The following is a 26,543-nucleotide window of genomic DNA, read 5'->3' as shown; positions in this document are numbered from 1 at the left end:
TTTCATTCCATATAGTGACTGCAATGAAGATAGAAATGGTGTTGAGTACAATTATAACCATCATAAATACGTTTTAAGGATGTAGGTTTGCTCGCTGAGCTGGAAGGTTCATTTCCAGACGTTTTGTTACCCTACTAGGTAGCATCTTCAGTGGGCCTCAGGTGAAGTAATGCTGAAAATTCCTGCTTTCTATTTATATGTTTTGGTTTCTTTGGGTTTGTGATGTCATGTCCTGAGGTGAATATGGAGACCACCACCCCCTGAGAAAAGGAACAGGAAGAGACTTCACCACAGGAAATAACATCACCACAGGTAATGACATCACCAACCCAAAGAAAACGAAACATATAAATAGAAAGCAGGAATTTTCAGCATTGCTTCGCCTGATGCCCACTGAAGATATTACTTAGTAGGGTAACTAAGTAATAGTTAGTCTGGGAATGAACCTTCCAGCTCAGTGAGCAAACCTACATCCAAAACCTGAACTACAAATCTTCTCAAAACTGGCTAATACATTTTAAGCTACACTGGAGCCTTGATTATCTGCATTTGTTCAACTTCAAGAATTTTTGTCAGGGCCAGTAGGGCCCAGGTTTTGTTTTAAATACTTCAGTGTGCAATCAGTTCATTTTGTATGTTTGGAACTTGGACCCAGGTAATTAAGCAGCTATCTAAAGGCATAGTACCTAATAGATTATATCTTCTGTGCAGCTCAGCTTTTTGAAATTAATGCAGTCATTTCAAGTCAAGTTTATCAGTGGGACTGAGGTTTTTGTTTTTAGAAGAATATCTAATTTTGACCTTGTAAAATACTTAACTGATCCACTTGAATTATCTAGAGTGTAAAAACTCAATGTCTAAAACTGTTGTGGAAGAGGATCTCAGATGTCCATAAGCAGTCCATTCCACTTTGTCCCAATGAGATGTATTGGAAGCTATATCGTTTAAGAAAGTTATTAATGTTTTATGTTCACACGAGTCAGTTAGTTAAGTTGATGATTCCGTCTTTTGTTATAAGCTTCCCTCCTTCAGACTTTCTAGCTCTATTTATGCGTCGCACTTGCAATAACATAATGTTTTTATGTTTCCAGAAATCAGGTGCTACTGTAATGAAAGTTATGACTGTGGTAACGACTAAAAAGCCACATTCTGACATGGAGAAAAAGAAAGGAGAGCTGATGGAGAATGATCAGGATGCAATGGAGGTAATGAAAAAGGCATTTCAGATTATTTTGTATTTGTAATTTAAATTTTATTTCAAAATTCTCCACTGAGTCTGTAAATCTAATCTTTTATTTTCAACTGAACAGTATTCCTCAGAGGAGGAAGAAGTTGATCTTCAGACTGCACTGACAGGGTATCAGACAAAACAGAGGAAGTTGCTGGAACCTGTGGATCATGGGAAAATAGAATATGAACCATTCCGAAAGAACTTTTATGTTGAAGTTCCTGAACTGGCAAAAATGAGTGCTGAAGGTTTGTATTTGCAATGCTAACAGGTAGCATTACAACTGAGATGAATCTTAATGCTATATTTTTCAGTCAGTGCTTCTTTAGAATATAGTGATGAACGATAATAATTTGGCAAAGGGGTTTAATTGCAACACAACTCCCAGCTACTAATCTTTTAGGTTTATATCAGCATTTGTATTCTAAATGTGCGTGAGGGAATTTGTAGTCAAAAGTTATGACTCATACAATTCATAATGAGCATTATGTTTGCATATTCTTGACTAAACCATCCAGCTTGGAAATTCCATTTCACCTGTTGAGTACAGTGGTTCTTACTTAAAGAATTGATGAGCAAGATTCATTCTCTTCTGGTGGTGTTGTTAGAGCACTAAATGTTGGTCTGGATACTGATGAATTTTTCTTTGACTGGATGTACTTTTAGTTCAGTGTTAGAAAAACGAGAGTCAAAATTGTCACATTGGAAGTAAGCTAAGTGATGAAAGGAAATGTAGACTATTCATAAAATATTAAAAATATTATTGAAAGACATTCTGTAACCTTGCTGACAATGGGTTGGCAGACATATTGTTTTGCTGTCTGCTAAGAAAATTTTGCTGGTCCACCAAACCAAGCTAAAGGATAAGTTTGAAAAATAATCTTAATGACGCTGCTTTTAAATTTAAAGAAATAAGCTAATTGTTTGCAAAGGCAATTAGAGTTGATGCATCTTAAATAGGTGTTGAAAGGTTAATCTTAGTAGAGTTTTAATCCTTTTTTTTGCCTCTCTAGAAGATTGTACCACTGATTCTGATAGGGGCTTCAATGAGTTTATGAACTTTTAATGCTGTTTTCTTGTCATCTGCTTGTAATAATATTTATTATCTAGTATATTCACTTTTAAGTGCCTAAAAAATAGTTTATTATAAAAACATCATTGTTGCTGTGGTTGATCTAATGAAGCAGATTTCTGGAGGCAGGAGCACACAGATGTGGTTGGTGGGCAGATGATAAAAAAGCAAAAAAAAGTTCATGGGTATTAGGTTTCAAGTATGAGGTGCAGGGTCCAAGGCAGCAGGCTCAAAGTGTGAGTGTGATTAGTTATTACTTGAAACTAGCAGAGTGGTAATGGTTCCTATACAAGCTGGATGCCCACAGGTAAGATTGATGCCTAAGCACGTGCTTCAGGTTGGACAATATGGGACATTTAACCAAAAATTGAATAGGTAAAATTGATTTTTATCCCTGCTGCCTGAGAAATCAAGTGAAAATTGCTACAAGGTCACTGTCCTACAACTGCATTTCACATAACTTTTAATTTCATGATGTTCTAAAGAACTATACAACCATAAACAAGTGTAGGCCATTTTGCGCCTCAGCTGTTTGTGGAATATTCTGATGAAGGGTAGAGGAGTGCACAATAACTCTGCTCCCACTATCCATAGATCACAGCAAAAATAAATACACTTTTTTCCAGTTACCAAGGTGACCAATTAAATGCCCATATCAGATTTTCAAAAAGGTCTATGAACCAAATTTATTTTAAGGAAAAAATTTTGGAGTACTATTAAACAAAGCGTATTCAGTGAACACGTAATAATTAACTAACCAGTCAATAACATATTAATGTGCAAACCTCTAAATGTCTAAAGCATTAACTCTTAAAGAAAACAAGAAAAATAATTCTGTGCAGAGATGGACTTTCTGAAGAAAAAAACACTTTGACAATAAGTTATTCTTGAAGACAAAAGAAACAGCATTGAATGTTCCAGGGATCTGTTGTTCTGACATTCTGGCTGATGTCAATTCACGAATTGTGAATGGTTGTCTCTGAAGTTTTGCTGATGCAGCTGAGGGAATGCAACCTTAGGGTGCTCTTTTAAAAAAGGAATTTAAAAAACAAATAGATTTTACCTTGAACTCGACAAAATGGTTTAATTTTCAGAATTGAGAGATTTCAGCTGGGTAACTTATTCTTAACAAGCATACCTCCAAATCATCATGTTGTTAGCAGACTTTCCTCCAAATGAACTAGATAAAATAAGCTAACCAAAGCTGTCACTGTTCAAAACAACACCAGCAGAGATCTGTAGCAGAGAAATCAGTACAGGTAGCTCTCCGATAATGTTGTAGTTGCATTTCAGCGAAATCTCCCTTAATGGGGCCTATGGGAAAAGTGGGGTTGGGACAGACCAGCAAAGTATATCACTCATGATTGCCCAAAAATCATCCAAAAGTGTAATGCCGAGTATAGCACAACCTGAATGAAGGTTGAAATCATATTTATTAACAAAGCAAAAGTAAACTTAACATAATACATTTAAAAAAGTGTAAGAAAGCTGCTCTCTAAATAATACCTCTCAGAAAGCTGCTCTATCAGCAGCAGACTGGCATATGTGTAGAACGGCAAGAAGACCAGAGCTCATGTCGCGCATGCGCAGAGTGGCACAAAGACTTTGGCGCTGACGTTGCATACATGCAGAACGGCACTGACATTGCACATGTGTGAATACTGGAGCACATGCTGACTGGCAAGAATACAGGCACATGCACAGAATGGTATGGAGATTTTAGTGCACACATCGGCATATACACAGAATGAAGTGCGCGAACTGATCCCCTTTGGAATTGCACTATTGCCTATGGAGGTAAGCGTTCTCCAAAATACCATTCCCATATTCTTCAGCGACATTATAGGCAAATCCTGCTACGAAACATGCGTTATACCAGAGCTACCTGCAATCTGTCATGTGATTCCTGGAAAGCTTTTTTAAAACAAAATGGAGATATTGGATCCAGTATTCAAATTGGCTAGCACTTGACTACACTCACTTTTCCACACTGAAAGCTGCAAAGGGTTAGAATCAGTTTCCATCTGCTTTTCTGAGTTATACATCATTTTTTCTCATCAGAAAAGAGCTAAACAACATTTTGGTCTAAGTTCGGGCCATGCTGAGTTGTTTTTGAGGGATGAACTGAAAGATAATTCAGTTATTCCTCGGAAGGAAATAAATTCTCACTAACTAGGACAAGAATGTTCCTCTTTTTGTCAGTAGAGTTCGAGGAGGAGCACTGGCTTTAGTTTTAGATTTTTTCTTATGAGAGGAGAGAGGCAAGAATGATTTTTTTGCTCCTAGGGAGTGCAGGTTACAAATTGTCTTTGTAGTACTAGGGACAGGGAAGGCTAATTGGTGGTGGCACAGAGAGTGAAGATGGTCAGCAGAAATTTGACATTTGTGTGACTTTCTTCCTCTGGTTCAGTGGGTTGGCTTTGTCTTCTCACATAGGGATTAGTTTCCACAAAAAAAAATCTGTCCACTCATGAGGCTGACCACGTCACAGCCATGGTTACCTTAGCTTGTTCTATTGCACTTTTGAAGCTGTTTATCATTACAAACCTTTTGATGTAGTTCTGTTTATTACATCATGCTTATTGTAATGATTTACTCAACATTAATCAGTGTCATGATTTATGTGCAATAGATAACCGTAACCTTTTACTGATTTGAGAAAAGCAGCAAAATAATACTCCATGTTTCTATTATATTACCAGTTTGATTAACTGAATCAGACCTTGCCAATTCAGTGACATTAGTGCTGAATGAATTGTCATTTAAGACTGGTTAGCTTTCTTTTATTTCCGTCATACTCTGACACAATGCCACAATTTGACCTTTTCTCCTCAGGTATAATTTGTGGTCTGGTTAGTTAAGTGTTTGTTTATTATGATGCATATGAATGCATTTTTCTTCAGATGTTGAGTTACATTATGTTAGCTTTGATTCTTCTTCAAATCTTGGACCTATCTCCTCACTCTGCCACCGATTGTGTAAGGAAATGACAAATGACCAAAAAAATCGCAAAGTGAATAGTAAGGCTGAAGCATCGGCAGACAATGAGCCAAAAACCTGACCTGATCATTGTTGTAAAACTTGTATGTGTATGGCCTCTTTAAAGTAGAGGGTTATCCCAAGGCACATTGAGAAATGGAGAAAGACATTGCAGGGTCATCATTGGTGCAATGGTTGCCTGCATTTTCTATTTTTATTTCAGATCTTCAATATTCTCTGTAGTTTGTTTTTGACAAAATGACTGAACTTCTCTTGCAGATTCACTTTTTGTGTTGTTTTACAGAAGTGAATGCATACAGATTAGAGTTAGAGGGAATTGCAGTACGTGGCAAAGGCTGTCCAAAACCTATTAAATCATGGGTGCAATGTGGGATCTCTATGAAGATATTAAGTTCATTGAAAAAGTGAGTATTTTCTAAAATGTTACAGTATCGAAATTCTTTTGTAAATGCATTCATTGCTTACTGCAACATTGCAAACTTGTATTGTTTTCTAATCTTAGGCAAGGGTATGAGAAACCAACACCAATTCAAGCACAGGCAATTCCTGCCATCATGTGTGGACGTGATGTAATTGGAATTGCTAAAACTGGAAGTGGGAAAACTATAGCTTTCCTTTTGCCTATGTTCCGACATATCATGGATCAGAGGCCGCTTGAAGAATCAGAAGGTCCTGTTGGTGAGTATTTAGTTCAGTGCATAACCTAAGCCGTAGCACTGTATTTTGTGTCCCATAAATTGTTAAAACTTGCAATATAAAACTAAATGGTCTCCATGTTCTTCTTGTACTTTTTGTTTTTATGACTGTAATTTTCATCTTTCTTTTTTAAAAGAAATTACATGGCTTGGCTATTAAATTGGAACATATTGAGACAGATCTTGTGCATATATCAAGAAATACACCAATTGAAAGACTACAATAAAAATACTGACAATTTTAGTGCAATTAATAACTTATGGCATGCATACATCATAACTTTCACCATTTTTATTGGTCCAGTAATTGAATTTGCCCTGTAATGAAACAGTAACTTGCTTTAAATTCAACATAACAGCATATTTTGTCGATTACTAATAATTGCATGGCAAATTTGGTGATTGAATAACCTCCTAGATCTCAATGCACTTCATAAGTTTAATGTTTTTACCAAATTTTGGCATAAAACAGTTAAGATCTAATCTGAGGTTTCAAAACTTTGAAATTGAGTTTTATGAATTTAATCTTACTTTAGCCCAAATGTAAAGTCCTACCCAGAAGGGTGACAGCTTAAACTTAACCATTTGCTTTTAAAGTTGCAGTGTAGCCAGAATGCAAACTAGAATAGTACATCTTATAAGTCGCTTAAATCTGATTTCTGTTACTTCAAGTTACTTGCTTGTCCACATACGTACAGGAAGAAATAGGTAAAAGGAAATTATATTAAGACTCTGAAGGCTTTGTTATAGAGTCATAGAGATATACAGCACAGAAACAGACCCTTCAGTCCAACTTGTCCATGCTGACCAGATATCCTAAATCAATCTAGTCCCATTTGCCAGCATCTGGCCCGTATCCCTCTAAACCTTTCCTATTCATATACCCATCTAGATGCCTTTGAAAGTTGTAATTGTACCAGCCTCCAATGCTTCCTTTGGCTCATTTCTTATGCGCACCACCCTCTGCATGAAAAAGTTGCCTTAGATCCCTTTTAAATCTTTTACCTCAGACCTTAAACCTATTTCTTCTAGTTATGGACTCTCCCAACCAAGGGAAAATACCCTGTCTGTTTACTCTATCTATGCCCCTCATGATTTTATAAATCTCCACAAGGTCACCCCTCAGCCTTTGACACGCCAGAGAAAATAGCCCCAGCTTATTCAGCCACTCCCTGTGGCTCAGACTGTCCAACCCTGGCAACATCCTTGTAAATCTTTTCTGAACCCTTTCAAGTTTCACAATATCCTTCCTATAGCAGGGAGACCAGAATTGCAGACAGCATTCCAAAATTAATAAATTCCTAGAATTAACTTCAGAATATCAAGTGAGATTGTAAGAGGAGTTGATTTTTTCAAAATTGTTTGGAAGACAGAATTGTACAAAAAAACTGAAATTGACATTGATTTCTGATCAGAAAGGGAAGCAGCCATCTCAGTATAAATCCAATAGCCTCAAAATGTTAATTAAAAAGTCACTGAACATTATTAGCAAAGTATTAGGAAACACATGGGAAGGTAATATGATGTTGTCAGTATTGACCATCTTTAGTTGTTCTGTGTTCCATTTTATTTAAGAATCAATATTTTAATAAAATATTTGAACATTCAAAATGTGTAATTTTTTTGTTTTCAGCACTCATCTCCACCCCCACCCGTGAGTTAGCACTTCAGATTACCAAGGAATGCAAGAAGTTCTCAAAAGCACTTGGATTAAGAGTAGTGTGTGTTTATGGTGGAACAGGAATAAGTGAACAGGTAATGATTTTCTAATGGCTTTCTCTGTTTCTATGTTAAAAGCAGCGATTCATGCGTGGATATTGTAACTTATTTAATGCAGACTGAGAATTGAGCCCAAAATCTTTGGAAGTTTCCACCAATGAATAAGTTACAATTACTGGAGTCAGATTGAAGTAACTGAGCCTGCTGTTGTGAAAATCTGTATCCTCAAAGCAAATTGAACTTACCTTAAAACGTTTTAAGGTATGTTGGTAATTAATTGGGTTACAAGCAATTGATTTTTTAAAATATCGTTAGCCATAAATGTTGGCCAATCTCGTAAAAATTTCCGAGAGATTCTGGGGCTTTTTAAAATATTCCAGAATCTGCAGTGTTTTGCTTTTTATCTCTTAGTCCTGTTTTTATTTCCCACATTATCTAGTAAATTGTTTAATATTTGTTATGTAATAATATAATGGTAACTTTTGTTTTGTGTTTTACTTGAGTTTACTTTCAAATCAAGTTATAAATTTCTAAAAACTAATCATTCAGTAGAAAGCCTCCTAGCTGAAGCTGCCATCCTTTGCATTTTTGAGATTTTCTGTACTCATTTGCCATTTTAATACCAAATATTGCCCATGAGCTGACAGTGATATATGAGCACCGTTAGTGCTAGAAGCCAAATTGAGCTTGGGAAGTTTTGTGAGACAGAGGTCCTCATCCACAAACCAGATGAAGAAAAGCCTGCAGGAATAGCAAGTTGATTTTAGATTTATGGAGTGACAAATGTCTAGCTTAGGAAAGAAGAGCATTGAAAAATGGTAACTAAAAACGTTAATTCCTAAAGACCTGAGATATATAGTTAAATTGCTTTGAGAGAAAAGTGACTTATTTCCTTAGTCTCCTTTCCCTAACTAAGTACAATAAATACATTTTTGGGCAATTCTTAGGTGGTGAGCTAGATTCAGTGTTTCTGACTTGCATAATCAACAATACTACTTGGCAGAGGAAACATTTTTTGAGTATTTTTTGGTATCAATACTGTATTCCTTTGCTAGGATTTTAACATTGTACATTTGTGGAATAATTGTCTCCCTTTCGTGATTTAGCTTCAGTCAAGCTGAATATTTATCTATGTTATACAAACAAGTTCATCTAGTTTTGAACTATGTAGAAATTTAATAGGATAAATTTCTTTTGTATTATTTTTACAAATAAAACTCCATAAATTGTTGAATGCCTTAAGGCAGTGTCTCTTAATACAACTTCATTTGTCTGCTAATAGTAGTAAATCTTTAGAAATTTCTGCAGAATAAAATCAACTTGAATGATTAAGCAAATCATAATGTTTTAATAAATAACTTGTAATGGCTTGATTGTATATCTTAAAAATATTTCTTAATCCAGATTGCTGAGCTAAAGCGAGGAGCAGAAATTATAGTTTGCACACCAGGCCGCATGATAGACATGCTAGCAGCCAATAATGGTAAGTAGAGGGAATTGTAATCACTTTGAGCACTTGCAATAGTTTACACTTTATCATTTAGTAAGTGTTAAATATACATGAAAAGCACAAAGCTGAATGTAGAGGGGAGCACTTTAAAAGGAGAAAGTGCTCAACCTCTATATGTTTCCCAGAGCTTACATACAAAGCAGTAGAAGGATTCATGTGGAGAGCTGAGGTGATGGTCATTTATGTGACTAGCCCCACTGATGCAATGTAGAATGAATTCTTCATAAGACACCTGGACAATAAGCATTTTACATAATTTTATGAGCATTTTATACTCCTTTTTCAAACAACAAAAAGTCTTTGCATTAGTTTTATTCAAACAATGGTTTTCTGGGTTCTGCAGAGGAACCTTACAGCTGCTGTTGTGTAGTAGGCTAGTTTTCAAATGCAGTATAATGGAATGCATATGGAAGTGAGCACTTCTCTCAACATAGGCAGTTTATTTTAACGTTGGCACACTTTCCTATGTAAAATTATATAACATATTAGAGTTTCGGATATTGAATAGCAAACACATTTCTGTGACAAAACACTTCTAATTTGGGTTTGTTTATAAAAAATATATATCTTTTGTCTTACTACACAGCAAGTAAATGTTTTAGTAACTGATACACTTTTATTTTGGGGTCTAAACTGTTTCAGTGATTTTTTGGTAATGCTAAATCACTATCCATCCTAAGATTAGTGAAACTTGCAATTTTGAAATGATGGGACCATGCAGAATCTATTACTTTCTCAAATTGTGGAACAATATAAGGCCATTTAGTTTGCAGACCAAATTCTTCATTATTCAGTTTACCTAAGCATGCGCTAAATGGCCAATTTAATCTCTTCAATTTAAAGTTCGATATAACTATCCATTGATCTCTTAAAATAATTGACAGTTTATTTACCTATTCCTGCAACTCTAGTATTCAGCCCTGATGGACTGTCTGCAAACTTAAAAATCATCCTTTTTCTGTCAGACATGGATCCAGATGAAACTGATTTACTAACAGCTCTTTCCCAGTTAGATGCATGTGCAGCTTGACTAGTTGAAAACCTGCTTCCTTTTGTTGAATTTCTAGTGTATATGTATCCATTCTCTTAGAATGACAAATGGTGTTGAGTACTCTGCATGTTGGGGTGTTACAGGAATTGGCACATATGAAATGCAGTGAAACGCTCTCAACTTGAAATTCTACTTTTTGATCTTGGTCTCTTCCTTCAACATAGGAACGTTTTCCTAAATTCAAGTCTCATTTCAAGCTTACTGATGTTAAATTTCAAAACCTGAACCAGCTGAGAGCAGCAGTTGTCAGGATGGTGTTTTCATACGTGTGTTTTTACCCTATGTCCATCCACCACATTTCTGAGCACAGTGCCGAAGGCCCCAGAAATGTGACCATATCCCAAGTTGAAATAAATCCGCACAATGAAACAATGTTGGGAGTAACAAAACTGTGTCCCCTTTTTACTGTTGTATTGTGGCAAGTTAAGTAATTTGCTAACATGTTCAATAGCTGTTGGACATTTAAACAGTTTTTCAGAGTGTTAATGAAAATGTTAGCCATTTAAGTGGGTAAGGATATGGGGGTGGGTGTTGGAGGGGGGTTATGTTGAAGTAAGCCTGCGAGATGGGTAAGGTGGCAATCAAATGGTCCTTCTAGATGTTTTTGTTTTTGGTACACACACGGTGTAAAATCCAAAACCAGAATTCAATGCACTGGCACACAATTGGCGTTCATGGAACCTTAGAACAGCCACACAGCTCAGAGGAAACGCTGGTGACAGGGCAGGTTAAGTACGGTGCATCCTTCAACAGAATAGATGGGGTTATAGGATGAATGATGGGTTGGAGGTGAGGTCACATGGGATTGATGGGGGCATGTTAGGCTGGGGAAGTTCTGATGGACAGGGGTGTGACAGGGAGGAAGTTGATCAAGTCAAATGTCGGTGGCAGTTGAACAAAATCAGGCTGTATTTGGCGTGGGCCAGGAGATCAGTTTTTCAATTTACAGCATTTTTAATTCCTCTAATTTTTCACGTCTAACTGTTAAGATCAATGAACCACAACTGTCTGAAATCCCTGTCTCTCACTGTATCTGAAGGGTTCCATATGACATCTAATTGAATGTCAGAAGTTTAAATTTCCAGACAGTTGCTACATAATTCATTGGGACTTGAATGGTCTCGACACATCTTTCAGGGTATGTCCAATCTCCAACTGGCCAAACATTTTTAAGTTTTTGGCCTAAACATTTAGTTTCTAAATTTTTGAAGCAGGCACTAATGGCAAGGAAGTTTATGCACCGCCAGCCATGTTGGAAATATTTGAATAACATATGCACAGGTCTGTGATATGTCCTGGAGCAATGCTTTCTCACAGTTCGATCTTACTTGGAAAATTTTGTTTTGCTAGTTATAACATTGCTCACAAAACATGTTTTAGTATTGTTTAGATATCAGTTACTGATGTCCGATTATTACTAATTTGCTGTTAATCAAAAGAAAATCACAAGCTTGTAATAAGTACAGATGATTTGTGTTTCTCATACTGTCAAGGTGACTGCTTGACCGTTCAACTTTTAATTGCAGTTTGGATGTTTAAACATTGGCAGTTGATATTCCTATGCCTTTCAGTATCTAATTTCATTGTTTAATGTCTTGCAATCATTTGGAATTATCATGTTTGGCTTAGTTTGTGTTTTTAAATGTGATGCCAGCAAACTAATCAGATGGATACTATTAAATTTGAGATTTACAGTCTAGTCAGGTTATAGCTAATTTAGGACCAAAGTTTGGCGATTCTTTGAATACAAAATGATGGCAGTTTGAATGAACTTTGCTGAGAGTGATGTGTGTGAAATGTTGAGCGGTTCTGGAGGAGGCTAAGCTTTCATAGGTCTGTGAACTATTAAGGGTGATTGGACTTGCTCATTTCTGTGTTTAAACCTTGTTTGTTTAAGATGAGACTGGCCTCAAATTTTGGGCTATGTGATGAATTGGACAAAATTCTCTTGGATATATTCCAATATTAGTTTTGTTGATGATGAAAGTTTCTTGCTCTGCAGAGCTAAGTGGTCAGTAATTTTCTTCCAATCTGTTTCATCCCCATCTTGCTGTGTAGTAAAACTGCACAAATTCACCAAATTTTAAGCTCAACTCAGGAGCTACCTACAAAATTATCGCTTTAAAGTAAAAATCAATAAAATCACACCAACACCAAAAAGAATCGCTGCGGGAATATGTGGATTTAAAGGTAGCTCATAATGACTTAATTGTAGCACCTAATGTTTTATATCAGACATGATTGCATGAGAAAGTATACAGCTTAATATTAGACAAATACTGTATGATATTGACTATCACTTTACTAAACTGTCAACATTATTTGACCCATATGGAGAAAGTTTCCTCAAGAAATTTGATTTGGGCATGCAAGACTTAACCCATGAGAGGTAGGTCCATGATAAAGTTGTGCAGTATCCTGTTACTAAAATTGTGGCTCCTTGTGAATGTGTCATATTCTTTGCAGAATATAAGCTCTACTGTTGGAACATTTTCAAATTTTCTTTCCCCAATCTGTTTGTTGAGTTTTAATTTTCTATTATTCAGATACTTAAACAGTAAAGTTGAGCATACAGCAGCTCCTCACTACTTCAATGGTTAAGCCTCTAGAGAAAAAAATGCTATTGCTTAGTATAAATACACTAACGCTGTTAAGGCACATAGTGAAGTCCCTGTCTTCCACACATGCGGCGTAATCTCTAATATGTTCTTTTTCTAGGTGAATGCTGAGACTTGTCAGATAATGGCTGATGTGGCTCCATGCTTCATCACAGTCTAAAATTGTATGATGGGTGTTTGTTTGGAGAGGGATGTTTTGTTTGAATTCTGCAGGTTCTGCTTGCCCTGATGGTATGCAAGAGAAAAGTTACAAAATACGGGCAGCTGTTTTCATACAGCACCCAGTGGATAATCTGTACTTAAAAATGTCCAGAAAATATGGACTGTATTGCCTCTTAATTTGGGAACGGTTTTTATTTAGTTTTAGTATATAAATTAAGTTGGAGATATTTAAGGCTTGCTAAATGTTTGACCAGAGCACTCTTTAAAATTATATTCTTGCTATTCCTAGGTCGTGTGACAAATTTTCGCAGAGTTACCTACGTTGTACTTGATGAAGCAGATAGAATGTTTGATATGGGTTTTGAGCCCCAGGTAAGTAGTTTGAAGAAAGTGTCTCTGGAAATATTGTTTGATAATTCTGATTGTTGAATGATTATTTATTTGGCCAGGTGTGCATGACAAATGAAATTCACTGAAAATGATAACAGTGCATTGAAACAATTCTTTTTATGCAAGCTGAAAGATTGATTGGCTCACTTAAAAACTCAGTTCATTTTTCTTTTGACTGAGTGATTTGGACAGTGTTTATATAGAATACAGAGTAGTTTGCAATTTATATGACATTTTCAATAGATAGATTTATCTAATTATTGTGCTTCAAAACTAGTATTTCCATTGTCATTCTATTCGTATAAATGCAACAATTCATAGTTACATTGTGTTCCGATCATTGACCAATCATTCATTAGTACAGTACATTATCTGACAGTAACATTTTACATTGCGTTTTAATTATTGCTCTATAGAGCACTCTCCATCCCACACTTTAGTGTACATTTGATTCATACAGAACTGATAGATGCATAGAACATGGAACAGTACAGCACAGAACAGGCCCTTCAGCCCACGATGTTGTGCCGACCACTGATCCTCATGTATGCACCCTCAAATTTCTGTGACCATATGCATGTCCAGGAGTCTCTCAAATGTCCCCAATGACCCTGCCTCCACAACTGCTGCTGGCAACACATTCCATACTTTCACAACTCTCTGTGTAAAGAACCCACCTCTGACATCCCCTCTATACTTTCCTCCAACCAGCTTAAAACTATGACCCCTCGTGTTAGTCATTTCTGCCCTGGGAAATAGTCTCTGACTATCGACTCTATCTATGCCTCTCATTATCTTGTATACCTCAATTAGGTCCCCTCTTCTCCTTTTCTCCAATGAAAAAAGTCCAAGCTCAATCAACCTCTTCTCATAAGATAAGCCCGCCAGTCCAGGCAGCATCCTGGTAAATCTCCTCTGAACCCTCCAAAGCATCCACATCTTTCTTATAATAGGGCAACCAGAACTCGTCGCAGTATTCCAAGTGCGGTCTAACCAAAGTTTTATAGAGCTGCAACAAGATCTCACGACTCTTAAACTCAATCCCCCTGTTAATGAAAGCCAAAACACCATATGCTTTCTTAATAACCCTGTCCACTTGGGTGGCCATTTTAAGGGATCTATGTACCTGCACCCAAGATCCCTCTGTTCCTCCATACTGCCAAGAATCCTATCCTTAATCCTGTACTCAGCTTTCAAATTCGACCTTCCAAAATGCATCACCTCGCATTTATCCAGGTTGAACTCCATCTGCCACCTCTCAGCCCATCTCTGCATCCTGTCAATGTCCCACTGCAGCCTACAACAGCCCTCTATACTGTCAACGACACCTCCAACCTTTGTATTATCTGCAAACTTGCTGACCCATCCTTCAATTCCCTCATCCAAGTCATTAATAAAAATTACAAACAATAGAGGCCCAAGGACAGAGCCCTGTGGAACACCACTCACCACAGACTTCCAGGCAGAATATTTTCCTTCTACTACCACTCGCTGTCTTCTGTTGGCCAGCCAATTCTGAATCCAGACAGCTATGTTCCCCTGAATCCCATTCCTCCTGACCTTGAATGTTTTGGCGTTATTGAGTTTATTTCAATACTAAAGTTCCTAAGTTGTAATTTCCAAATTAAACAAGACTGGTAAAATCTTTACATCGATGAGGCAGCCAAATTTTCTTTGTTCTCATAATCACATTAGCACCACTGATATTGCATTATGTCTAAATGTGTGTGTGACTGAGTAACAATATGTTTCCTTTTAATATATGCCTATCACTTGGCTGTTGGAAAGCATGTGTACCTCTTGTTTCTTACACACACAACAATGAATGGGATGAGCAACTCATTGTCTAGGAAATCTTGTACATGAACCAAAATACTCTTTCTTCTGACACATGCATTTTTTTCAGTATGTTTTTGTCCTGTTGGAATTCACATTTATAGTTTTTCACAGAAGCAGGGCTGCTGGCATATGACGAGGCAACCCCTCCTCCCTTCTCATGAGCTCAACTGAGAAATGTATCGTCGTTCACCATAGCTGGGTTAAAATCCAAGAACTTTCTCCCAAATAGCATTGTTGTAATCCCAAGGATTGTAGTGATTTCAGAAAGCAGTTCACCCGCATCTTTTGAGGGTAATTAGCAATTGTCAGTAACTGCTGGCCTTGCCCATAAACCGGGAATGAATAAAATAAACAGGTGGAGAAACAAGACTAGAGTGGTGCTGGAAATGCACAGGCAGCATCCGAGGAGCAGGAAAATCGACATTTTGGGCAGGAGCCCTTCATCAGGAATCGGGTGATTCAGGTCAGGTGGTCTGTGGCTCCATTTTAGCCCTGGGTAGCCCCTTCCCAATATATTCAATCTAAACACATTGGTGTGACATTTATTAACTTTCACATTTATATGCTTACCTGGTTTCATCTTAAATTCACCTTTGCTACTTGCCTCAAGTATTCCCTGATTTGGAAAATTCCACATTCTGACCATTTCCTGGATTAACAATAAAATCACCTGCATTTCTTATTCATTATATTAGTAACTAATTTTTATTTATAGCTGATTATTTTGGGTTCCTATCACAGCTGAAAGTATTCTCTCTATGTATATCTTGTTAAACCACAAATATCTGGAGATTATTGGAGACTGGAGTCAGAAGCTGCAGAAATGTGCAATAGAACCATTTGCCAACATCTTTGATTGCTGCCTTAATTTTCCTCCTCCTCAAGTCTATCATGAGACTCTCCATCCTCATCCAGCTGCCCCACCTCAAACATCACTTGATTGGAGAACAGTATCTGAAGCTCACCAGTATTACTAATGAGACCAATGAACCAATTTCTCTTGATACTTCTGCTCTTACGATTTGTGTACAATCTTGTGTCTAAACTACACGTTACCTCTGTTATGAATTCTAAAAATAAAAAAAACTGTAAAGATTAACTTTTTTTGTGTATCAATAGGTAATGCGAATAGTAGAAAACATTCGACCAGACCGACAAACAGTTATGTTTTCTGCTACATTTCCCAGAGCTATGGAGGCCCTAGCACGGCGAATATTAACAAAGCCTATTGAAGTGCAAGTGGGCAGTAGGAGTGTTGTTTGCTCTGATGTTGAGCAACATGTGGTAGGTATTGGAGAATTTCACTCAAGATCGATCAATTTAGTTCCATAGTTGACAATTTTGCAGAGTAAAATAATGCTGTCCTTTTTTTAATGGTTGATGCTATTTGTGCATGTTGCATCTAGTATTAGTTTAAATATTTCTCTTTGACCAAAATAAAGCCTTTCTCTTTTACATGTAATAAGTATGAATGTGAACTGCCACTATTGCAGTAGTGCATCTCCAGTAAAGCTCAGCTACTTCCAACAAAGCTAAAACAAAACTTGATGAGCTGAATAGATACTGAGAATTGTGCATTGCAGAAAATCAAATAATAGACTGGGTTGAAGAATTTTGGCTGATTTGCTAATAGGTATATTTACTGAGATTTAACCACTATTGAAAACAATGTCAAATGAAAGGAAGTGTTAACATAGCATTCTGATGGCGGGAATGAGTTGGATTTCTTTTTTTCAGACAAAAAATGTAATGGGCTATGAATATTGCTGACAAAGCCAGCATTTAGTTCCCATCTAACTGTCCTTGAGAAGGTAGTGATAAGCTGCCTTTTGGACTATTGCAGTCCATCTAGTACAGGTTCACCACAGTGCTGTCAGACAGTATTCCAGGATTTTGATCCGCTGTCTGTAAAGGAACAGCAAATACAGTTCAAAGCTAAATTGTTGTGTAATTTGGAAGTGGATTTGCATCTAGTAGTTTTACCATGTGTCTGCTGTCCTTGTTTTTATGGGTTTGGAATATGCCATTGAAGGAGGCTTGTGAGTTGCTGCATTGTTATCTTATAAATAACGCACAATGCATCACTGTGCCTCTGTGCTGAAAGGAGTTGATATTTATGTTGGTAGATGGGTTTCCTATCACTACTGAGAAAAATAAAGGTGGTTGAGCTGAAATCAGATGGCAGTAAATGGACCAGGTGTATAAGGATGCCCACAAGTCGGCAAAGGAGTCTTGTCTTACCCCTTTTATTGTTGAAAAATCTGGAATCTTGATAAATACCAGTAAACATCTGAAAGTATAGTGTAAAAGTAAATTGGTGGGTGAACCACATGAGATAATATGGCTCCATTTAGTAGTGGAATGTTTTCACTTGTAGAAATTTGCATAATTCCTTGACATTATAAAACATAATTTGAATGTTGTGTCATGGAAAGTAACATGATGTGTGCAGGAAATATGCTTCATTCACAGAAGTATTATTATGCCTGCAGGCCATCCACGCCATTACTTGTGGACAATTTGGAGGTTTAATATGAACCAGGGTGTTATGTCATGTAATATTAGTAGGAACATAAAATTGCTGTCTTACTTTTGCCATCTCTTCACCATCACCACCACCATTCCAATCCACAGTTGCCAAAAATGTTCTCACATTCTGTTTTCATGACTTATTTGAGTGAGCCGTGGGATTTAGGATAGGAATTCAGTATCTGCCAAAACTAGATGAAGTGGTAATTTTTCGAAAGAAACTGGGGAATGCATCCTGATAGTGAGGGAACATTTCAGAAGTGATGCATTGAAACAGCTCCTAAAATCTGCAAGTGTTGGGAAGGTTGAAGAAGGATTTTGAGTCATGAAGCACTGGGCATGTAATTTAAGGGTTTGTCAGCACTAAAAAGAATACAAGGAGGTAGTCGTGCAGAACTCAGAATCTGGAGTATGGTCTAAAGTCTGGCGGTGTTGAGGAAAGGTCTTGAAACACAACAGAGCTAACAGGGTTCTCACAGATGTTTGGAGCATGAGGAGCAATGTTTAACACTGTTGCATGATTGCTAGGATTTAGGACTATTCAAAGCACATCCTGTAATAATCTGGTGTACCGCATTATTTTTGTTTTTATCTCACAGATTGTTATAGAGGAGGAGAACAAGTTTTTGAAGTTGCTGGAACTTTTAGGCCACTATCAAGAAAATGGCTCTGTCATAGTGTTTGTGGACAAGCAAGAACATGCTGATGGTCTACTAAAGGATCTGATGAGGGCAGCCTATCCCTGCATGTCATTACATGGAGGTACAATGGAGAGTATATTCAGTTATGTTCTCTTTGTAAAGGAGGTAACACTGAAGGATGTGGCTCAATGCAGACCTTTAGATAGCTTTGAGTCTTATTTAAGTGACCATTTTTCAGATAGTGACTAAGATAATGGGACTGAAATGTTGTCTTGATTACCATGTGAGTTACTGAGAAAGAAAATCATACAGGATGCAGAAAGGGTGGCTCATCCATTGCCATCCGTCTTGTACCTCACCAAAGGTGATTACTTCCCAGTATGTATTTGTAGGCAATTTGAATGTGAAGGTCATCGTCACTGAGCCTTTAAGTACATTCCAGGTTACTGGGTAATGATCCGGAATAGGAATTATCATATGTTTCCTAGTTGAAATGAAGTAATTGAGCATGATTCAGGAAATTAACAGACCTCACAGCTGAACAGAAATAGGTAAGAGCATGAGTTTAGCATGCATGGCACTTCATGACCTTGCTCAATCCTCCCTTCTTTCTTTCTTTCTTGAAGTTGAATGTTTAGATTTCTGCACACTTGCTGTAAAATATTGATGTATGCTTCCAACCTGGAAAAGTTCAGACATGAAGTACTTAACTAGTACATTGGTTCTTTCTTTCATGGTAATTAAGGCCCTTGATTTTGTATTTGTTCTTCTTTGTATATCCTCCTCTGAAATACAAGGTACCACATTACGCTTGATCCAAACATAGTTTAAAAACTGCGTATTTTAGACGAACTGTTCTTTGTTTATATTATCCATGTATCTTTCAATTTTTGCTTTACAAACATCTCTTCTCAATTTTCAATCTTAACTTACTTGTGTTTTCTTACTGTGTGTTTTGAGATGCTGAAAACAATTCAACAAAACCATGGGCGGCAAGGTGGCACAGTGGTTAGCACTGCTGCCTCAGCGCCAGAGACCCGGTTCAATTCCCGACTCAGGCGACTGACTGTGTGGAGTTTGCACATTCTCCCCATGTCTGCGTGGGTTTCCTCTGGGTGCTCCGGTTTCCTCCCACAGTCCAAAGATGTGCAGGTCAGGTGAATTGGCCGTGCTAAATTGCCCATAGTGTTAGGTGAAGAGATAAATGTAGGGGAATGGGTTGGGGTTGTGCCCCGACCGGGTCGGTGTGGACTTGTTGGGCCTGTTTCCACACTGTACGTAATCTAATCTAATCTAAAAAAAAATAGGTAAAAGTGCCAAATAAGTAATTACTTACTATTTTACCTATTCAAACATTGTTATCGTGGTGCATACTGCATTTAGGATGCAAAGTTCAGAGGCATGAGTAAGTTGTATTATGTCATTTAGCACAGTCTGGTTCCAATAAAACAAAGTTCTTTAGAATATGTAGAAATGACACCAAGCCTGTGAAAGTGCAGGCATTTTTTTGTTCAGGCCTTCTTTGCCCTCTGAAACTCAAATGTAAATATTAAACTTTATAACCACCTGTTTATTAGACACATGCTGAAAAGCTCCAACTGGACAAGTTTGTGAAAATAATTTGCTGTCAGAATCACTGAAGCAATGCTTTAATTTACTCCTGACCTGACTTCATTCCTTAGCAGAAACTTTCATAGGGAACCAGGAGACACTGTGTCAGAACAGTTTTTCTCATCACTGGAATCTATCTTAGATTTATTGAATTTAATGTTATATTTCCAAGGTGGAATTCGATTTGTGATTTCAGGTTTATGACTTTAGTCCACATTGATATTCGATTCTTCAATCTTTCATTCAAAATAAAGTGATGGAAAATCTCAGCAAGTGGGGCAGCATAAGTGGAGAGAGAAAGAGTTAATTTCCATGTCCAATGGTTCTAACTTGTTATCTAGTATGGAAAGGATGAGGTGGGGGGTGGGGTGGGGAGAGAACATTTTAAAGATTAAGCAGTGTTAATGTAGTAAATAATTTTGGAAAGACTATAATAAATGCTGTGCATTTCCCAGGAAATTTTCATAGTTTGAGCACGAGAGTTGAAAATCGGCAAATTGCTCATTATTGACACTTTTTTTTAGGTAACTCAAGACAGTAGAGATGAACTTTTAGTAAATACAGCAATTAGAAATTTTTTATTTGAGATTGATTAACATAGAAACTAAGAGCAGGATTAGGCCATTCGTCCCTTTAAGCCTGCAGTGCATTTAATTTGATCACACTGATCCTCTGTCTTAATGCCACAACCTGGAGGTGTATCATAACATTACTGACGCATTGATTGAACATAATTCAAAAGTGCGCTGTTTAATTTAGTTCATTAATGTTTTTTTAAAAGAGGTAGCTTTTGCTTTGCGTAATGTGAATTTAATGCATAGATGGAGGGAACTCGGCTTGTTCTGTTGCACCTAATAGGTAAAGAATTTTCTGTAAAGTACTGTACATATGAACAATGCTGCCTGTAATAATGTGATATAATGAGAATTCACTCATTCTTTGGTTTACAACAACTCTTTTTAACACATATCTACAGTACAGAAAAATGCCCTTCAGCCATTTCGGCCGCACCAATCAAAAACAGCCACCTATTCTCATCCCTTTTTCCAGCACTTGGCCAGGTCTTGTGCATTTGCAATGCAAAGGTACACGTCTAAATACTAAAATGTAATGAGGCTTTCTGCCTCTACCACTCTTGCAAACAATGACTTCCAGATTTCCACTACCTTCTACATGAAAAACCTTTTCCTCGCAAATCCTCTAAACCTTCTGCCCATTACCTTAAATCTATGCCCCTGGTCATCGATCCATCTGTCAAGGGGAACAGTCCCTTCCTGTTTAACCTATCTATGCCCCACATAATTGTATACATCTCAATCATGTCCCATCTCAATTTTGTCTGCTCTAAGGAAAACAATTCCAGTCCGTCTAATCTCTGTTCATTATTGAAACCCTTCAGCCAAGGCAACATCCTGATAAGTCTCCTCTGCACCCTTTCCATTGCTTATTACATCCCTCCTTTAATGTGAATTCCATAACTGCATGCAATGCTCTTGCTTTGGTTTAACCAACATTTTATACAGTTCCAACATAACCTCCCTGTTTTTAAACTCTGTGCCTCAGCTAATAAAGGTAAGTATAAAATATGCAACCTTAACCACTTTATCCAACTATCCTGATACCTTAAGGGGCTGACCATTGTCCTTCTGATCCTCAATGCTACCCATGGTACTGTCATTCATCATTTATTCTATGTTAGTTGGGAAGGTGAAGAATTGATGTATCCTTTTTTTTAGGGTTTCAGGATCTTAAACTTGCAACCATATTCTAAGTTGTTCTCATTAAAATGACAGCAGAAAACTTAAATTTTGTTGCAGGTATTGATCAATATGACCGTGATAGTATAATCAACGATTTCAAGACTGGAGTGTGTCGGTTGCTTGTGGCAACATCAGTAGCAGCTCGTGGGCTGGATGTGAAACAGCTGATTCTTGTTATCAATTACAGTTGTCCCAATCACTATGAAGATTATGTACATCGAGTAGGACGTACTGGAAGGGCAGGTAACAAAGTGAGTAATGCACAAAAAATGATCTGGGATCATTGATGGATTCTCTATTGTAGATTTGATTAAATGCAGTTTAATTATTTCTCATTAGCTGTCTTTTTTGTAGGGTTATGCTTATACATTCATTACTGAAGATCAAGTCCGTTACGCAGGTGATATAATTAAAGCCTTAGAATTATCAGGAAATGCTGTTCCACTTGAGCTGGAAAAGTTGTGGGATGACTTCAAAGAGCAACAAAAGGCAGTAAGTTGGTGTTGTCATTAAGTGCATGATTGGTTTTAAAGATTACTTCACTCTTTGTTATGCAAATGTAAGTTTTGAATTTTAATATTTAGCTGCATGGAAGTATTGTTTGAAATTAACCTATATCAGAGGTATGCATTAAGCAGGAGCAACGTTAATTTTAATTCATTTTTTGTGTTCCTCAGGAAGGAAAAACTATTAAGAAGTCTAGTGGCTTTTCAGGGAAAGGTTTTAAGTTTGATGAGACTGAACAAGTTCTAGCAAATGAAAGAAAGAAACTACAGAAAGCAGCTCTGGGTCTACAAGATTCTGATGATGAGGACACTGCTGTTGATGTAAGTATTGCAGATAGTATAGAAGCTAAGTATAGGAATTCAGTATTTGGGACAAAGGCTGTCTTGTGCATCTTGTTAGCATATTTGAATTCAGTCATTGCTAATATGTTTAAATGATTTAATTTCATGATTTTATGATGTTGTAATTTTCTTCAGATTGATGAACAGATTGAGAGCATGTTTAATTCCAAGAAACGTGTAAAGGACATGGCAATGCCAGGAGCCACTAATGTTCAAGTGCCATCTGCTGGTAATGCAGAGAAACTGGAGATTGCTAAGAGGTTGGCTTTGAAAATTAATGCCCAGAAAAATCTTGGTGCAGAAGCTCAGGTAATAGATGTCTAATGTGAATCAGTGGAATGTTAATTGGTTAAAGCTACTATGATTCAAGATAACTTTGTGACTGGATTTATTTTGCATATGGTAATTTTATCTAAAACGAGTTGGGTGGGAAGTGTGAAAGAAAAGCTGCATAAGAGCATGAGTGGTGTTGTCCAGATTTGCCAATTGAAATGAAGAAATGTATTCATGGGATTGTTTCCAGAGAATGTATGTCAGAGTCATCTTGCATAATTCTTGCCATGCATCAAACCTAACACAGTGGATTCTGTTCAGTCGGTGTTCTGCCTTCAAATGACCAATCTGAATGTATCCAGTCCTACAAAGGAACAGGAATTATAACCCAAATTTTGTTTTGAGGGTTCAGTTTATTTATTGAAAGTAAATATGTTTGTCATCTTGTATGACATAGTTGGTTATCGAAGTATTTGATTTGCCAGTAACTGAAGGTGGTTAACTTTGTTTTCTCTAGCCTATATTGCCCTGGGGTTGTGCACTGGTAAGTAATAGGATGTATGAACCTTCTTTAGATATTTATTTGAAATTCTGACCTGTTTCCTGTATCCACTTGATTTGTGATGCAGGATGTTTGTTGCTACATTTTTGTAATGTGGCAAATTAATTACTTGATCAAAAGCAAAGTATTACAGACGCTGGAGATCTGAAATAAAACAAAGTACTGGAGAAACTCAGCAGGTCTAGTGGCATCTGTGGCAAGCAAAACAGTTCATGTTTCAAGCCCAGTATAACTCTTATAAAATCTTACAGCTTGGAAACAGACCTTTGATCCAACTTGACCATGCCAACCATGTTCCCAAACTAAACTAGTCCCACTTGCCTCTGTTTTGCTTATATCCCTCCAAACATTTCCTATTCATGTATTTATCCAATTATCTTTTAAATGTTACAACTGAACCTGCATCCACCACTTCCTCTGGAAGTTCATTCCACAATCTGTGGAAAAAAAAGACGTTGCACCTCTTGTCCTTTTCAATTCTTTCTCCTCTTACCTTAAAAAAAAATGCCCTTTGGCTTTGAGCTCCTCCACCCTAAGGAAGAGACCCTTGCTCTTCATATATATGCCCCTCATGATTGTATAAACCTCTATAAGGTCACCCCTCAATTTCCTGAAGAAATCTTATTGGAAGAACATAGAACATAGAAAAATACAGCGCAGTACAGGCCCTTCGGCCCTCAATGTTGCGCCGACCAAATCCTACCTAACCTACACTAGCCCAATAACTTCCAAATGCCTATCCAATGCCCGCTTAAATGACCATAAAGAGGGAGAGTTCACCACTGCTACTGGCAGGGCATTCCATGAACTCACAACCCGCTGTGTAAAGAATCTACCCCTAACATCTGTCCTATACCTTCCACCCCTTAATTTAAAGCTGTGTCCCCTTGTAACAGCTGACTCCATTAGCGGTAAAAGGTTCTCAGTGTCTACCCTATCTAAACCCCTAATCATCTTGTACACCTCTATCAAATCTCCCCTAAACCTTCTTTTCTCCAATGAGAACAGCCCCAAGTGCCTCAGTCTTTCCTCATACGATTTTCCTACCATACCAGGCAACATCCTGGTAAACCTCCTCTGCACTCGTTCCAATGCCTCCACATCCTTCCTATAGTATGGCGACCAAAACTGCACACAATACTCCAGATGAGGCCGCACCAGAGTCTTATACAACTGCAACATGACCTCAGGACTCCGGAACTCAATTCCTCTACCAATAAAGCCCAGTACACCATATGCCTTCCTCACAGCACTATTTACCTGGGTGGCAACTTTCAGAGATCTGTGTACATAGACACCAAGATCCCTCTGCTCATCCACACTACCAAGTAGCCTACCATTAGCCCAGTAATCCATCTTCTTGTTACTCCTACGAAAGTGAATGACTTCACACTTAGCTACATTGAATTCCATTTGCCACCTTTCTGCCCAGCTTTGCAACTTGTCTATATCCCGCTGTAACCTGCCACATCCTTCCTCACTATCCACAACTCCACCGACTTTTGTGTCATCCGCAAACTTACTCACCCAGCTTTCAAGCCCCTCCTCTAGATCATTTATAAAGATAACAAAAAGCAATGGTCCCAAAACAGATCCTTGAGGTACACCGCTAGTAACTGCACTCCAAGATGAACCTATATCATCAACTACTACCCTCTGTCTCCTTCCAGCCAGCCAATTTCTAATCCAAACCTCTAATGCACCCTCAATGCCATACCTCCGTAGTTTTTGCATTAGCCTACCATGGGGTACCTTATCGAACGCCTTACTAAAATCCATATACACAACATCTACTGCTTTACCCTCGTCCACCTCCTTAGTCACCTGCTCAAAGAACTCAATAAGGTTTGTGAGGCATGACCTGCCCTTCACAAAACCATGCTGACTATCCTTGATCACGTTATTCCTATCCAGATGTTCATAAATCTTATCCTTTACAACTCTCTCTAAGACTTTGCCCACCACAGAAGTCAGACTCACTGGCCTATAGTTACTCGGACTATCCCTACTCCCCTTCTTGAACAAGGGGACCACATTCGCCATCCTCCAGTCTTCTGGTACTATTCCCTTTGACAATGACAACATAAAAATCCAGGCCAATGGCTCTGCTATCTCCTCCCTAGCTTCCCAGAGGATCCTAGGATAAATGCCATCAGGCCCAGGAGACTTATCTATTTTCATCCTTTCCAGTATTCCCAAAACCTCTTCCCTACATACTTCAATGCCATCCATTCTAATCACTTGTGACTCAATATTCACACCAGCAACAGTGTCCTGTTCCTGAGTGAATACTGACGAAAAGTATTGATTTAGTGTCTCTCCAATCTCCTCCGCCTCCACGCACAACTTCCCACTACTATCCTTGACTGGACCGATACCTACCCTAGTCATCCTTTTATTCCTGACATACCTATAGAAAGCCTTTGGATTTTCCCTAATCCTACCAGCTAAGGACTTTTCATGTCCCCTTCTCGCTGCTCTTAGCTCTCTCTTTAGATCCTTCCTGGCTACCTTATAACACTCAATCGCCCCAACTGAACCTTCACGCCTCATCTTTACATAAGCCGCCGCCTTCCCTTTCACAAGGGATTCCAATTCCTTATTAAACCACGGCTCCCTCACAAGACCCTTAACTCCATGGACTTGAAATGTAAACTCTGGTTATTTGATCAAATGCGTCTTGAGTAAATTGCTTTTTCTAGAAGTATTACAGTGCAAGTAAGAGCATGTTTTTCATAATATTCAGTTTTTTTTAACCTTTAAATGCGATTTCTTATTGTAGTAAAAAATAACTGTCTTGGCACTGTTAACAAAAAATGTACATGAACAGATTAGCAGCTAGTTTTGAAGATAGTTCTGTATATTTGAGAGGGTTACATATTCTTGAAGGCAAATTTTGTGCTGCCATCTCAAGAAATAGCATCACTGATGGTCTTAATACACCCTAGATGTATATTTATGGTACAGATGTACAAAATATTAGCTAACACCTTATATAATTTGATTGCATTTGCAATAAAATTGAAGTTTGGAAC

The 26,543-nt window shown here is 37.6% G+C and overlaps 1 protein-coding gene across 3 annotated transcripts in view; it reads left to right on the top strand.

The window, feature by feature from the left end:
• The window catches only part of ddx46 (DEAD (Asp-Glu-Ala-Asp) box polypeptide 46), a 69,345-nt gene that overhangs the window by 34,746 nt on the left and 8,056 nt on the right, over positions 1–26,543 (top strand). For 2 of the 3 annotated variants that reach the window (XM_060837267.1, XM_060837265.1), the window contains 14 exons: positions 1,092–1,205; positions 1,311–1,476; positions 5,584–5,704; positions 5,803–5,978; positions 7,629–7,750; positions 9,119–9,197; positions 13,345–13,427; positions 16,404–16,568; positions 18,413–18,575; positions 21,883–22,076; positions 22,180–22,317; positions 22,503–22,652; positions 22,809–22,982; positions 23,464–23,490. In XM_060837267.1, the coding sequence (XP_060693250.1) occupies positions 1,092–1,205; positions 1,311–1,476; positions 5,584–5,704; positions 5,803–5,978; positions 7,629–7,750; positions 9,119–9,197; positions 13,345–13,427; positions 16,404–16,568; positions 18,413–18,575; positions 21,883–22,076; positions 22,180–22,317; positions 22,503–22,652; positions 22,809–22,982; positions 23,464–23,490 (1,872 nt within the window). The remainder of the gene's footprint in view (positions 1–1,091; positions 1,206–1,310; positions 1,477–5,583; positions 5,705–5,802; positions 5,979–7,628; positions 7,751–9,118; positions 9,198–13,344; positions 13,428–16,403; positions 16,569–18,412; positions 18,576–21,882; positions 22,077–22,179; positions 22,318–22,502; positions 22,653–22,808; positions 22,983–23,463; positions 23,491–26,543) is intronic. The other variant, XM_060837266.1, reaches the window with a different exon arrangement.

Source organism: Hemiscyllium ocellatum, chromosome 16 (genome assembly GCF_020745735.1).
Source record: "Hemiscyllium ocellatum isolate sHemOce1 chromosome 16, sHemOce1.pat.X.cur, whole genome shotgun sequence".
Taxonomy (NCBI): Eukaryota; Metazoa; Chordata; class Chondrichthyes; order Orectolobiformes; family Hemiscylliidae; genus Hemiscyllium; species Hemiscyllium ocellatum.
The sequence above is the reverse complement of the archived record's forward strand: the minus strand, read 5'-3'. Positions and strand labels throughout refer to the sequence as shown.